The following is a 16,729-nucleotide window of genomic DNA, read 5'->3' on the forward strand; positions in this document are numbered from 1 at the left end:
TTGAGCCATCTTCCAGCCCTTCTTGGATTTGCTGTCCTCGGATGTCTGAGTTATTAAAATGTTATCTTCATCCTTCATAGGACCATAAAAATTTTACAGGGAGTAATTTTCTGACAAGCCTTTTAAGAACATGGCCAGAATCTACCTCTGGGCAAAGGAAAGCTGGCTGCATAAGAAATTGGCCCTAAGAGCAGTCTGTCTCATCCATCTCAACCAACTCCTTGCCATCTTTTTGGTTTCACCTGGATCTGGGGTTGAGCCTAGACAAACTCAGCAACCATATTTAGCCAGAGTTCCTAAAGGTCTTGAACCAGTGACTTACAGTTTACTTAGAGAGCTGTTCTATTTCAGATATGAAGCTACAGTATCCTACCTTTTTTCTTTTTTTTTTCCTCACCCCATTTTAAAAAAAATCATTTTCAACCTAAACACCAAAGGAAGTATTTACGTAGTATAGTAGAACACAAAGGAGGATTGTATATGAAACCATAAGCCATTTTAAGTATATAATAAATTCAACACATTACTTTCAGAGCAGTCCTGCTTGTCTATGCATCCTTCTGTTCATTTTTTTAAATGTTTCAATGACACAGTCTTAGCTTTTTTTGGAAGGACATCACTATTGTTGATTGCTGCCCCTCCTCCTGCTCCCCACACAAACATTTCCCATCTATCCTTCACATTACAAAAGAAAAAAACACACTTTTAACAAGTTTAAGTGAAACAAATCTATACAGGGAGTAAACAAGCATTTGTTAATCACTTATGATGTTCCAGGCACCATGCTAAGCTTTACAAATATTATTTCATTCAGTCCTCACAACAGCCCTGTGAGATAGGTGCTGTTATTATCACCATTTTACGGTTGAGGAAACTGAAGCAAAAAGCAGTTAAGTGACTTGCCCGGGATCTCACAGTAAGAGTCTGTGACCGGATTTGAATTCAGATTTTTCTTATTCTAGTTGCAGTGCTCTGTCCACTGCACCACCTAGCTAGGTTAGGGGCCTTTCTGAAAATGATTGTGTCATTCTGTACCTTGAGGTGGCACCTCTTTGTCAGGATGATAGGTGGCATGCTTCATCATCATCTGGATTCATGTTTGATCATCGCAATGACCAAAGATCTTAAGTCTTTCAAAGTAGTTTTTCTTCACCATGTTGCAGTTGTCGTAGTTCTCTTAGTCCTGCTCGCTTGACTTTGTACCAGCTTATACAAATTTTCTCAAGATTCTCTGAAAACATCTTTCATCATTTCCTACAAGGCAATGATATTCCATTACATTTATATACTGTGTTAAGAGATTTTTGGTAACTTTGGAGAGTGCAATTTCAGTTGAATGATAAGGTCACAATAGGCAAGACTGCAGAGAGTAAAGAAGAGAATCAGAGGAAGGGAAATGGAGGTATTAATTATAGACAACCTTCTCAAGAAGTTTATCCACAAAAGAGAGGAGAGATATGAGGTGGTAGCTAGCAGGGGTATATGATCAGGGGAGGGTTTTGAGGATGGAAAGACATGGGTGTATTTGTAGGCAGTTGGGAATTAACCAGGAGATGGGGAAAGATTGAAGATAATTGAGAATAATAGAGGTGATAGTGGGGGCAGTCTGTTGAAAAAGATGGAATAGAACAGGATCACTTGTATATGTAGAAGATTTCACCTTGACAAGAAGGGCCATCTCTTCTTTTGCTAGTCTGAAGATCCTTCTTAGTAATGAAAATGGAAGCCAAAAAGGATAGTTTCATTATCTCATGCACCTCAAACAGTAGTACTATCCCCTCTTTGATATTTTCTTTGCCGCCAGCTTAGCTTAGACACCCCTTTTTGTTGTTCCTAACAGTATCTCAAGCATCAGTTAACCATTTTCATTGTAAAGCCCTCTAAATCATATTAAGTCTTCAGATATATTATCCTCACCTCATTCAGATGTAAACCATATCTGGCCAGGAATGCATCTTTCTTATATTTTAAATTATGGTCCAGAAATTTAACTCTCTTCTTCCAACACCAACTTCTTAGCCGATTGTTCACTTCCTGTATCCTACTTTCAGTTCTGAAATACCTTCTTTAAATCTGCATGAGTGAATAAAACAACCACCTGTGTCCATAAATCCTTCAGTTCCTGATCTTGATTTTCAGTCTTTAATGAGTCTTTACAGATTCCTCGTGGCAGTATCAGTAGTTAATTTCTGCATGATTAAAAAAGTGTCGTAGCCCACAGATGTTCAAGTTTTATGAGATTATCTTTCACCACCCAAAGGACACCTGGAGAAAATAACACACTTCATGACTGCTCATGTTAAGCCAACTTTTGGCTTCCTTGGTACCTTTGACCTACCAGGAAGGGTTTCTGTTTTTCCTTGGGTTGGTAGTGAATGTTCTCAATCTCACTGTTGTCTGTGGATCCCTCTTCATCCTTCCAAGAAGAAAGAGAACGCTGCTTTATCCTCAGATTGTCCTGACGCTCATTCTTTTGGGAAGAACCTTGTATGCGTTAGCTCTAGCTGCTTAGAGACCCTTCTTCAATTTAGTCAAAAAAACATTAAGTGCCTACTCTTGGCAGAACTCTCCTTGATTTTCTCACTGTCAATTCTTTCACCTTCCATCCTTTTTCTTACTACCCCTAGTTTGGACTTCCTCTCTCTCTTTAGATTTCTTTTTTTTTGTTTTCTCTTGAATCATTTTATCTGATCCTTCTCTCTCTTCCGTTCCCCTCTCGTGCTGTGCCCTGCCCCCAATTGTTTTATTTTTACTTATGTATCCCCAGCACCTTGCATACATAGTATGCAAGTGTAGCAGATGGAGTGAGTACTCCGTCTCCCTGATAAACTCGAAAGTATTCTTCTAAACTCTTTATCTTCTCTAACAGGAAGACCAGTTTTCACTTAGTGCATATATACTCATTGATTACCTGTAGCACACTGCCAGTGCATTTGCCTGTTGGCTGGTAGAATTATTTCATCACTTTTTTTTTAACTTAGTTTAATTATTTTTTAACTTTGATTGTATTATAATGGGAAATATCCCTCACTGACAGCAACTTAGATTGTCTTAAGGGAATTGCCCTGAGTAGTGAAAGTGACTTGCCCTTACAGGATTTGAACCAGGCTTTCCTGATTCCAATCCTGATCCCAATTCTGTTCATGTACATGCTGCCTTCTCATATCTTCTATCCTTCAGAAATTAAGATCCTGTTTTTCTGTGGCTGTACCCTCACCTTAATATACTGATAGCCCAGGTGTACTCAATGTTTGTGAACCAAGGAGCCCTAACTTTGATAGGTCACCAAGTGCTCTTTTGAACTTTCTTCCCAACCTAATCTTCCAGGTATAATTGAGTAATGATTTTAACAATGTCCTAATTAATTGAAGATTGTAATCTTGATACAAACAGTGGCCTAAATGAAAGGTTGTCTTGGGAAAGCCCTACTGGAAGATTTCTAAATTTGATCATATCAACCATTGTCCTCTTTTCCTGCTTGCTGCCTGTTTGCTATGCACATAATTAACGGTCTTCATAATTATATGGAATTTTAAAGAGAGGAAGACATTTCTTTTGTATTCATAGGAAAGAGAAAATGCTCAAACATATGTTTGGAGTTAATGTAGTTCTTATTTCAAAAATCAGTTTGATCAAAGGAACTGCAACTAAAAATAACACAAGTGAAGTTATCCATGTCTAAAATAGTAAGAGGGGCAGCTAGGTGGTGCAGTGGATAGAGCACCGGCCCTGGATTCAGGAGGACCTGAGTTCAAGTCCAGCCTCAGACACATACCACTTACTAGCTATGTGACCCTGGGCAAGTCACTTAACCCCCATTGCCCAACCAAAAAAAAATTAAATTAAATTAAAAAGTAAGAAAAAAAGAGTAGATAATAAAACAATACTGACAATTAAGAATAAGATGCTGAACATATATAACTGTTTTGTAGGTTTATAATATGTTAGCGTAATTATGGCTTTGATCCATTTTAGTAGATGATTCTGATGATTCTTTTTCATTGTCATATATTGTCACTGGCTTTTCTAGTTTTGGTTGGCAAGTCTGAGATTTGTATGATATTTCCTACTTTTCTTTATAAAATAACTAGCCTTTTATATTTCATAGTTGCAGACTGGAATAGAAACAAATAGACAGTTGTTTGAGGAAAAGATACCATCTTATTCTACCAATGTAAGAAGAATGAAGAAAAAGAAAACAAAACAGCCAGACAAGGTAATGTGGAGCCTTATTTGTCCTTTTTTTTTTAATTAATGTTTTAATTAATTAATTTTTAGTTTTCAGCATTCACTTCCATAAGCTTTTGAATTCTAAATTTTCTCCCCTTTCCACCTCCCCAAGACAGTGTCCAATCTTATGTAGGCTCTACATGTACATTCATATTAAACATATTTTCACATTAGTCGTGTTGTAAAGAATTAGAACCAATGGGAGGAACCACGAGAAAGAAGAAACAAACAAACAAAAAAAGCAAAACAGTATGCTTTGATCTGCATTCAGACTCCATAGTTCTTTTTGTGGATGTGGATAGCGTTTTCCATCGTGAATCTTTTGAAATTGTCTTAGATCCTTGCATTGCTGAGAAGAGCTAAGTCTATCAAAGTTAGTCATCACACAATGTGACTGTTACTGTGTACAGTGTTCTTCTGGTTCCATTCACTTCACTCAGCATCAGTTCATGTAAATCTTTCCAGGTTTTTCCTGAAATCTGCTTGCTTATCATTTCTTATAGAACAATAGCATTCCATTACATTCATATACCACAACTTGTTCAGCCATTCCCCAGTTGATAGGCATCCCCTCAATTTCTAATTCGTGGCCACCACAAAAAGAGATGCTTAAATATTTTTGTGTATGTAGGTTTTTTTCCCTTTTTTATGATTTCTTTGCAGTACAGACCTGGAAGTAGTATTGCTGGGTCAAAGGTATGCACAGTTTTATAGCTCTTTGGGCATAGTTCCAAATTGCTCTCCACAATGGCTAGATAAGTTCACAACTTCACCAACATTTATCATTTTCCTGTTTTGTCATGTTAGCCAATCTGATAGATGTGGTGTCATACCTCAAGAGTTGTTTTGATTTGCATTTCTCTAATCAATAGTGATTTGGAGCGTTTTTTCATATTAGTCCTTGTTTTTTAAAAAGTATGTTTTTATTCATGTTGTTTTTATATTAGCACAATTTCTCCCAGTATTCTTCCTCTTCTCAGAGCACAATTTCCCCTCAGTATTCTTCCTCATCCCATATAACAAATAGTATTTTTTTTTAAAGATAAAGAAAAAGAAGAAATAAAATAAAAGTAAGAAAATAATATGCAATGTACATCATTTGTGTACCTCTCCTGTCTCTGCCCAGTTTATGGGCAGTGGGACTAGTTTTATTTCCAGTTTTTTGCTACCACAAAAAGTGTTGCTATTAATATTTTTGTATATTTGGGAACTTATCAATGGCCTCTAAGTATAACCCTAGTAATGGAATCATTGGATGAAAGGATATGGGCGTTTAGTCACTGTATTTGCATAATTCCAGATTGCTTTCCAGAATGATCCTGCTGATTCATAGCTCCACCAGCAATGCACTGGTGTGCCTGTCTTCCTACAACCCCTCCAATACTGACTGTTTACATCTTTTGTTATCTTTGCTTTTTAGGGTGTGAGGAGAAACTTCAGAGTTGTTTTAACTTGCATTTCACTTATGATTAGTGATTTGAAGCATTTTCTCATATGGTTGTTAATAGTTCACAATTCTTCTTTTGAGAACTTTGTTCATATCTTTTGATCACATATATTGGTCTTGTGTGTGTGTGTGTGTGTGTGTGTGTGTTTGTGTGAATTGTTTATATATCTTGGATACTGAACCTTTATCAGAGAAATTTGATGCAAAGATTTTTTTTTCATTCAAGTACTTCTTCCCTTCTTTTTCTAGGCACATTAATTTTGTTGGTATAAAAGCTTTTCAATTTAACGTAATAAAACGTTTTGTTTTGTTTTGTTTTTTGTTTTAAATTTTCTGTAATTTTCTCTATCCCTAGTTTGGTTATATCTTGTATCTATAGCTAGAAACATAATGATCTGGACAGAATCAAGATGGAGAATTTGTAGGAATCAATACAGTCAAACTCCCCTCCACTCTTCCAAATAGATATAGAAAATGAACCAGAGGGGAATGTAGGTGGCACTGCGGATAGAGCACCGGCCCTGGAGTCAGGAGGACCCGAGTTCAAATCCAGCCTCAGACACATAACACTCACCAGCTGTGTGACTCTGGCAAGTCACTTAACCCTAATTGCCTCACCGAAAAAAAAATAGAAAGAAAAGAAAATGAACCAGGCCAAATCCTTATGGGGAAATTTAAAAAAAGGTCACAGTAGGTCATTTGTCTTCCCTAGCTCAGCTTAAGGAGAGCAGGCATAGAGGTTTTTCAGCACTAAGAATTGGTAGAACTAGGAGCATGCTACATAATGGAATACTCCATTTTCCAGGAAGAGGTAGTACACCAGGGCAAGAAGACTTCCCAGACTCATAATGGGCAGCTGGACATGGACAAGTGCCAGCTGGCAGCTCTCTTCCCACTGCCCAGTTGCTGGTTCACAGATTGAGAACAGAGTGAGAAGGAAACTTGTACGTAGGGGTGGCATTCTTGGAGAGAGAGGCCCTGGCCAGTGTACCAAGAAAGGATGAAGTTCAGGGACAGGTGTCAACGGTGTGCCTCAGACCCTAGAATCACAGTAAGATCTCAGTTCCTGCATCCATCCCAGCCTGCACAGGAATGAGTAAGGCAGGAATTAATGACAGGAGAGGAGCTTACAGTTCTGTTATTCTGAACCAGCAGAGCTTTTCAGCTGGCTTAAAGGGCCGAGTTCAACAGCAGAATACTCTTGCTCAGACCCTGATTCAGGTCAGGAACTTGCAGAACTCAGACAAGGTAGACAGTGATAAGATTTTGTCCAGCATCAGCCCAGTTTGGGGTGTACTGAAAGCTTGTAGGTCCTCAGTCCGTCCCTTAGATCTTAGAATGACACAAACCTCAATACCCCAAGAAAACAGCAACAGAACCAACCCAGACCCTTCCTCCAGAAGCGTGGCAGAGCCTAGCCCCAACATCACATCTGAGATCGTGAAGTAGGCTATGTTTACAATGAGTAAACAAAAAGAACCCCATATGATGAACTGTGATGGTTACAGGGATACTCAAGATACAAACACAAAAAAAGAATTACTCTGAAACATTTACAAGCAAAGTTTCAAAAAAAACCAAAAACTGCAGTTTGAGCACAAACTCAACCAGAATTCCTAGAAGAGCTAAAGCACGATTTCTTTAAAAATGTATTTATAAATGAAATAAAAGAACTTTAGGAAAAAATTGGAAAAGAAATTAAAAGCAATGGAAGAAATCATTGGAAAGGGAACCAACATCTTGGCCAAGAAGTACAAAACTTTGTCCAAGCAGCAAATTCCCAGAAAATTAGAGTGGAACAAATAGACGCCAAGGACTCTGAAATAAGAAGAAATATTAAAACAAAGTTCCAAAAGACTGGGGGAAAAAAATGCATGCTATTTCATAGCAAAAAAAAAAAAAGTACCTGGAAAACTGATTGAGGAGGAAAAAATTGATAATCATTAAGCTCTCTGAGTACCATGACCATAAAAAGAACTTAGACATGATATTTTAAAAAATCTTGAAAGAAAATTACCCAATTCTTTTAGATCCAGAAAGCAAAGTAGACAGAGAAAGGATCTACTAGTCATTTCCTGAAAGAAACCTCAAAATAGAAATTCCAAATTCAGAGTTTCCAAGTTAAAGAAAAGATACTGCAAAGAATTTAAGTACCAAGAGTTCACAGTTAGAATCACACATGACTCAGCAACCACCACCATGAAGGAGCAAAGAACTTGAAATAAAATATTCTTGAAGGCAAAGAATATAGGCTTACAGCCAAGAATAACTTACGCAGTAAAACTGAATGTAATGTGACAGGGAGAAAAATAGATCTTCAATGAAATAGAAGCCTGCCAAGCATTCTTTTTTTTTTTTTTAAATTATTATTCACTGATTCACTTATTTAGTAGAGGCAATCAGGGTTAATTGACTTGACCAGGGTCACACAGCTAGTAAATGTAGATTTTTAACTTGGGTCTTCCTGACTCCAGGGCTGGTACTCTATCCACTGTGCCAGCTGGCAGCCCCATTCATTTATTTTTAACTTTTTTTTTTTTAAATTTCAGTTTTGAATTCTCTCCCTCTGCCTTTCCCCCACCCATTGAGAAGGCAAAAAATGCACTATCAATTATATTTGTGAAATCATGCAAAACATATTTCTATATTAGCCAAGTTGCCAAAAAAAAGGGGGGGGGTGTAAAAAGTTATGCTTCAGTCTGCACTCAGATTTCATCAGTTCTCTCTCTGAAGGTGGCTAGCATTTTTTATCATAAATCTTTTGGAATTGTCTTGGATCATTGGATTGCTAAGAATAGCTAAGTCATTCACAGTTGATCATTGTACAGTATTGCTTTTACTTTGTACAATGTTCTCTTGGTTCTGCTTACTTCACTCAGTATCAGTTCATATTAAGTTTTCCCAGGTTTTTCTGAAACAATTCTGCTTATCATTTCTTATAGCACAATAGTATTCCATCACAATTATATACCAGAACTTGTTCAGCCATACTCTAATTGATGGGCATCCCTTCAATTTCTAATTCTTTGCCACACAAAAAGAGCTGCTGTAAATATTTTTGTACATATATAAGGCCTTTTTTTTTTCTTTGATCTCTTTGGGATATAGACCTAGTACTGACTGGGTCAGAGATTAGGCACAGTTTTATAACCCTTTGAGCATAGTTCCAAATTGTTCTCCAGAATAGTTGGACCAGTTTACAACTCCACCAGCAGTGCATTAGTGTCCCAGTTTTTCCATATCTCCTCCAGCATTTGTCATTGTCCTTCTCTGTCTTGTTAGCTAGTCTGATAGGTATAAAATGGCACATCGGAGTTATTTTAATTTGAATTTGTCTAGTCAGTAGTGATTTAAAGTGTTTTTTCATGCAACTGTGGATAGCTTTGATTTCTTCTGAAAATTTCCTGTTCATATCCTTTGACTATTATCAGTTAATAACTCATTTTTATAAATTTGACTCAGTTCCCTATATATTTGAGAAATGAAGCCTTTATCATAGAAATTTGCTATAAAAATTTTTCCCCAGTTTCCTGCTTTCCTTCTAATCTTGGCTGCGTTGGTTTGTTTATTCAAAACTTTTTTAATTTAATGTAATCAAAATTATCCATTTTACTTTCCATAATTCTCTTGGTCTTTTGCTGCTGCTACAGATCTATGTCCTCCTTTGAAGCTTATAGTCTCAGATTGTTGCTTTAAGTACTGATGATTCCATGATCCTCTCTATCTCTTGTTTAGTCATAAATTTTTCTCTTATCCACAGATCTGACAGGTAAAATTTCCCACGTTCCCCCAATTTGCATATGATGTCACCTATTATGTTTAAATCATGCCCATTTTTGACCTTATCTTGGTATACAGTGTGAGAGATTGGTCTGTACCTAGTGTCTGCCAAACTCTTCTCTAATTGTCCCAGAAATTTTTGTAAAGTAGTGGAATCTTGTCCCAAAAACTTGGATCCTTGGGTTTATCGCACGCTAGATTACTACAGTCATTTACTACTGTGTATTATGTACAAATAGCCATATGGACTATTTATGCCCAACTTATCCTAGAGCCTTCTAAGCTCATATTGGTCTGATTAGCCACAGTTGGACACATTGTACTTTGACCTCAACATAGTGGTATCATTTTGATCCTCTTCAGGCATGAAGGGCAAACACCATTGCTTAATCTATTCCACTGATCCACCACTCTATTTCTTAGCACAGAACCAGGTTGTTATCATGATTATTGCTTTGTAATATAGTTTAAAATCTGGTACTGTTAGGCTGTCTTTCATATTTTTTTCCATTGATTCCCTTCATATTTTTGACCCCTTTATTCTTCCAGATGGATTTTATTATTTTTTTCTAGCTCTATAAAATAATTTTTGGTAGTTTGATTGGTGTGGTACTGAATGAGTAAATGAATTTTGGTAGAATGATCATTTTTAATACATTGGCTGAGCCTACCCATGAGCAATGAATAGATTGTTTTCATCTGTCTTTATCAGTGTGAAAAGTGTTTTGTAATTTTGTTCATATAGTTCTCAGGTTTATCTTAGCAGGTAGACTTACAAGCACTTTATATTGTCTGCAGTGATTTTAAATGGAATTTCTCTTTTTGTCTCTTCCTATTAGACCTTGTTGGTAATAGATAGAAATGCTGATGATTTATGTGGGTTTATTTTATATCCTACAACTTTGAAAGTTGTTCATTGTAATAGTGGTGATAATGGGAATCCTTTTGCTTCATCCCTGATCTTATTGGGAAGGCTTCTAGCTTATCGCCTTTACAGATAATGCTTGATGATTAATTTAAATAGATATTACTTATCATTTTAAGGAAAGCTCCACTTATTCCCTGTGCTTTTTAGTGTTAAATAGGAATGAGTATTGTATTTTGCCATAAACTTCTCTACATCTATTAAGATAATCACATGGTTTTTGTTGTTTTTGTTATTGAAATAGTTGATTATGCTGATAATTTTCCTAATATTGAACCAGCCCAGCATATAAATCCCACCTGGTCATAGTGTATGATCTTTGTGATATATTGCTGTAATCTCCTTGCTAGTATTTTATTTAAAATTTTTGCATCAGTATTCATTAGGGAAATTGGTCTTTACTTTTCTGTTTTTGATCTTCCTGCTCTAGATATCAGCACTGTATTTGTGTCATAAAACGAATTTGGTAGGACCTATTCTTTGCCTATTTTTCCACTTAGATTATTTAGTATTGGAATTAATTGTTCTTCAAATGTTTGGTAGAATTCAGTTATGAATCCATCTGGTTCTGGGAATTTTTTTCTTGGAGGAGCTCTTAAGGAGCTCATTTATGGATGTCTAATTTCTCTTTCTTTTAATAATTTTTAATAGTGAAAATTGGGGAGGTTAGGGAGTATTATTTTAAAGTGGTTTGAAGGAGAATATTGGGAGAATTCTACTGGGTTGCTGTCTCTTTTCCACCATCTTGGCTCCACCTTCCAGCTAAACTTTCTCCAAAGTTTTACCTTCAAGCATTCTTGATGAAAAGACTAGAGTGTATTGTAGAAACATTGAAGTTCAAACATAGGAGTTAAGAGAAACATAAAAAGGTACACACAAATGAACAATCAAAAATGACTAAGCAGGAATAAACTTCTTACATTCTAATACAGAGAGATGATACATGAGACTCCTCTGAACCCTGTCATCATCAAGATTCATAGAGTCAAATTAGACAAGTCCTTAGATGATGTCTTTTATATGTTTTGATGATTTTAAAGTAACAGAGAGGGAAGAAGACTGTGCCATGGGGAAAGGGAAGAATGGTTTGGGAAAATTATCTCACCTAATCAGGGTGGAAAAGTAGATGTCTATAGAAACAGCACATCGCAGGGGGCAGATTGGGCGAGCACCTCAACAGCAATTCACCTTCACTCTCTGAATTGGTCAGAGGAGGAAAGAATACACACACACAAAAGTTGGGAACAAAGATACTTTTACTCAATTGGGAAAGAGGGTAGATTAAAGGAGGGATTAGTTTACTCTAAGTAAAGCAGACTCTTAAAGATGTGCTCATAAAGATGTATAAAAGCTATCCGTGAGGTCCAAAGAATGGAAATTTGAAGGGATATCTACAGATTGAGTAAAGACTTAACAAGTTATGGTATGTATATGTGATGGATTATTATTGTGGTAGAAGAAATAATGTAGAAAAAGGTTTCGGAGAGAACTAATGGAGGTTAAAGTGAACAGAACCAGAAGAACAGTCTATTTGGTGACAATGTTAGGGTAAAGGCAAACAACTCTGAAAGAATTAGGAATTCTTATCAGCATAATGATCAACCATAATTCCAGAGGGCTCTTAATGAAACTGCCTCATAGAGAGATGAAAGAATCAGTGTAGAATTTAGACAAAGAAATTTTTGGATTGACCAATGTGGAAATTTGTTTTGATTGACTATACATGTTTGTAATGGTTTTCTTTTCCTTTGTTCTTTTTTTGGTTTTGTTTTTGTTTTGTTTTTTTGTTGTTTGCTAGGCAATGAGATTAAGTGACTTGCCCAGGGTCACACAGCTAATAAGTGTTAAGTTTCTGAGGTCAGATTTGAACTCAAGTCTTCCTGACTCCAGGGCTGGTACTCTTTAAACTGTGCCACCTAGCTGCCCCATTTTCCTTTGTTCTTGATTAGGATTGTGGGCTAGAGTAAGGAGGATGTTTGCTGATTAAATATAATTTTTTTTTTTTAAATTTTAAATGAAAGGTTACATGATCTTTTCTGATTTCTTCTATCTTTAAAGTTATGGTTACAAATATCCAATTTAGAATATATGTGAAATATAGTGTAAAGTGTGGATGTAGATTGAGGTTTTTTTCTGTTCTCTTCCATTGAGTTAGTTCTCTCTCTCTCTGTTTTTAACCATTACTGGATTGTTTTTGTGACTGTTGATTTATAATATTGTTTGGTGTCTGGAAGTGCTTTCATAATTTTCCTTGATATTCTAGATCTTTTGTTTTTCCAAATGGATTTTGTTTTTATTTTATGAAGTTCTGTAAAGTATCCTTTTGTTAATTTGATTGGTATTGCATTGAAGATGTAAATTAACTTTGATAACTGTTATTTTTATTTTAGTATATTTGCACAGCCCAGCCATAGCACTGAATATAGTTGGTGCTGTTAAGTTGTTCTTTATGCTTTTAAAGGATTACTTTTAAATTGAATTTGGCAACTAAGTGATGCAGTGGAGAGAGTGCTGAGCCTGAATTCAGGAAGACTCATCTTCCTGAGTTCAAATCCAGCCTCACACACTTACTACCTGTATGACCCTAGGCAAATCACTAAACCCTGTTTGCCTCTTAGTTCCTCATCTCTGATAAAATGAGCTGGACAAGGAAATGGTGAACTTTGCCAAGAAAACCCCAAATGGGGTCATGAAGAGTCAGACATGACTGAAATGGCTGATCAACAACTTTAAGTTGAATCTATTTACATATTTTGTATGGTTTGGTAGATTGATCTCTAGATATTTTATGCATTTTGTAGTTATTTGCAATGTAATTTCCCCTTCTATTATTGCCTTTTAGATTTTGTCATTATTATATAGAAATGCTATTGATTTTTGAGGGTTCATTTTATTGTCTGCAACTTTAGGAAAGCTGTTAATTGTTTTAACTTAGTATCTTTGCTGGTTCTCTAGGATTTTCTATGCAAACTAAGTGTGTGGAGCCTTTTAAAAAGACAAGTGGCTAGTGGCTAAGTTACTGAGCAAATATCACTACCTTTTTTTTTTTTCCCCAAAGAAGGTTTGATGGCTCTACAAGGTCACCAACCTCACTTTCTCCTCCAGAGCCATCTGGGTCCAGTGGCCAGATATTCATCAGGATGCAGTGGGAGACCCTGGCCCTTTTAAGGTCTTTTCAGGTTCTCACTTTGTAATGTCCATTCAATGAATAGGCCTGTTTAAGAAGTGAGTCAATGGATGGCCCCTTTAATCAAAAACAAAAACAAAAACAAAAAACTGGGAGGGGAAGACCCTCAGGGTTGCTGGCTAAAAGAGAAGCTTTGTTACTATTTACATTCACTCTGAGCTAGGAGGGCCCAAAAAGTAACTATTAAGTGGTGTGTGGGCAGGGACCTATTGTTAACCCATCTATAAGCTCCAGAGTGAATTGGGTTTAAGCCCTGCTCTTTGAGAAAGAAACCTAGCCAGGAAACCTGAGAGAGAAGGAGTAAGAGAGGGAGAGGGAAAAGGAGAGGGATGGAATACTATTATGCTATAAGAAATGATAAGCAGGAGGAAAACTTTTTTCAGAAAGACATGGAAAGACTTATATGAACTAATGTTGAGTAAAGTGAGCAGAACCCAGAAGAATGTTTTACACAGTAACAGCCACGTTATGCCATGACCAACTTTGATAGAGTTAGGTCTTCTCAGCAATTCAGGGATCTGAGACAACTCCAAAAGACTCATGATGGAAAATGCTGTCCATATCCAGATGTGGGGAATGCCAACAGTTTGGTTCCCACAGAATTGATAAGAAAACAGAACAGGGGGAGATTAGGTTATTGATTCCAGGCTTTCCGGCTCTCCCCTCGTTTTTTCTTACTTTCCTGCTGAACCAACAGTTCCTTGTTTCGAGCCTTTTTGCAAACCTTGTTACTGGGGAAGTTTCCACGCTTAGACTGTGAATTGTGAAGCCCAGCCAATGGGAAGAGGAGCTAGTGGGAGGGTGGGGATTCCGCCTTAGGGTCTACATAAACTGGCTTTGATCTAAACTCACCCTGGCTGGAGCCATCTTGAGCGAATGCTGGGTGTGTCCTTTCTCATGAGAAAGCAATAAAACTCCTTTTTGCCTTTCTTAAGAAAAAGTATCTGATTTGATTATTTTGGGGGTCACAAACACCCCACACACAGAGAAGGAACTATGGAGTCTGAATGCAGATTGAAGCATACTATTTGCTCTCTCTTTTTTTGTTGTTTTGTTTTGTTTCTTCTTTCTCATGGTTCCTCCCATATTCTTTACAACATGACTAATGTGGAAATATGTTTAATATGAATGTATATGTAGAGCCCAGATCAGATTGCACACCATCTTGGGGAGGAGGGTGGGGAGGGAGAGGAAGAAAATTTAAAACTCAAAAACTTATGGAAATGAATGTTGAAAACTAAAAATAAATTAATTTTTTAAAAAAGATGAAAGAAAATAAAAAAGTTTTGGAAAAACCAACATGTTGACCATGTTCTGTCAACAAATGCAACATTTGGTCTCCCTTTTCCTTGATGAATGGTTTATTTTTGTTTGTTTTTTGAAAGGAGGTGGGGTGTTGAGTTTTTGTTTCACTTTAAACTAAACATCTGATTTCATCAGTGTGGAGAACTCAGGAACTTCTGCTACTGCTGAAGATCTGTGTCCTCTGAAGCTTACAATTTTAGATTGTTGCCTTGAGTACTGTTGAGAGGTTCATCAGTGACCTGTCCTGGATCACATGGCCTAGAGGGATATCTTAGTTGGCACTTGAACAGAGGTCTTCTTGAGTTTTGAGGCCATTACACCCTGCAGCTTCTCTTAGAATGCTGCTGTTTTTAATATATCAAAATATGGGTTATTAACTATCCTTGACTATAACTATCATCTAGGTTTTTTAGTTTTTTGAATTCCATTCACTCCTTTACTTTTCATTTCCTTAGCAGTTTTTTACTTGTTAGTATTACTTTAATTTGTATTTGTTTATGTTACTTTGTAAATGTTAGAGTGTATGTACATACCCTGCCAACTAAATTGTGTGTGTGTCTGTGTGTGTGTGTACACCCACCCTGCCAACTAAATTGTAAACCCTTCTAGAGTAGATACCAAAGTGTTTTCCTTCAGTTTTTTTCCTTCCATAGTTAGGATGTATCATAAAATGTTATACTGCCATGTGATAAAGAGATGAAGCAGTCTGCCCAATAGGGCAGGTTTTTTAGGTTAATCATATATGATATAGGCAACTCTAAGTTATGAATAATTGGTTCATTGCCTTTTTTTTTTTTAACCTAGAAATCCCCTAGGAACCATTTTCATGTACAGCCACATTACAGGTTGTGCTTGGGTGACATGCCGTTTGTAGCTGGAAAGGTGAGTTGGATAAAAAGGGAATTTATGTTCTCTTGCTGGAATCCTAGTACTTTTTTGAAGCTAAGATCTCATCATTAGAACCCATAATTAGCCTAGTCTGCCAGAGTATAGGGGGATTTTTTTGCTTTTACTTCCAAGGATTATCTCAGTGATGTACCAATATCCTGAAAACAGGAGCTAGGGGAATGGAAATGAGGGAGTCTAGGATATAAAGGAAGAAACCCTTAAGTAGCAGAAATCTACACAATGTTGTAGGACAAGAGAGGGAAATTACTAAGAGAAGAACTTAGTAGGGAAGCAGAGGGAGACAGGGGACCTGAATATGAGGAGCAGCTCACTAGATTTGGAAGTAGGACTGGGGTTCAGTTTCTGGCACAGCAATTTGCTCCCTTTGTGATATTGGGCATACAACTTGTTTGGGCTTCAGTTTCCTTGTCTGTAAAATGGAGGGGGTTGGACTAAATCAAGATTCTTAACTTGAGAACTGTGAACTTGTCAAGAAGTCCATTGTGCTTTCAGATTATTTCCAGACCATTTTTTAGATTGACTATATCTATCTTTCCTGCTGTATCTCCTCTTCTAATTCTGTTCCTTTGCTGTAGTCAGGCTAGCTAACTTCTGAGTCCTTTCATCTAGAGCAGCAATTCTTAACTTGGGGTCTGTGTTCTTAGGGGTTTTTTTGGTTTGTCTTTGTAAAACATTATTGGATAACTATTTCAATATAATTAGCTTCCTTTGCCATTCTATGTATTTTTATTTTATGCATTTAAAAATATTACTATGAAAGGGAGTCCATAGGTTTTACCAGACTGTCAAAGGATAATGAAAAAAAGTTTTAAGAACTTATGATCTAGAATCAGTATGGTGTAATAGATAGGGAACTAGACCTGGAGGCAGGAAGATCTATATTCAAATTCCTGCCTCAGATACTTAGCAGCTATGTGAACCCTAGGGCAAGTCATTTACTTTCTCT

At 36.7% G+C, this 16,729-nt stretch overlaps 1 protein-coding gene across 4 annotated transcripts in view; it reads left to right on the forward strand.

Annotated features, from left to right (window-relative positions):
* The window catches only part of CEP57 (centrosomal protein 57), a 60,998-nt gene that overhangs the window by 38,369 nt on the left and 5,900 nt on the right, over nt 1–16,729 (forward strand). For all 4 annotated transcript variants that reach the window (XM_027849413.1, XM_027849412.1, XM_027849411.1 and 1 more), the window contains 2 exons: nt 4,109–4,216; nt 15,679–15,756. In XM_027849413.1, coding sequence (XP_027705214.1) covers nt 4,109–4,216; nt 15,679–15,756 — 186 coding nt within the window. The remainder of the gene's footprint in view (nt 1–4,108; nt 4,217–15,678; nt 15,757–16,729) is intronic.

The sequence above is a fragment of the Vombatus ursinus genome, unplaced genomic scaffold (genome assembly GCF_900497805.2).
Source record: "Vombatus ursinus unplaced genomic scaffold, bare-nosed wombat genome assembly UNPS02007344.1, whole genome shotgun sequence".
NCBI classification, from domain to species: domain Eukaryota; kingdom Metazoa; phylum Chordata; class Mammalia; order Diprotodontia; family Vombatidae; genus Vombatus; species Vombatus ursinus.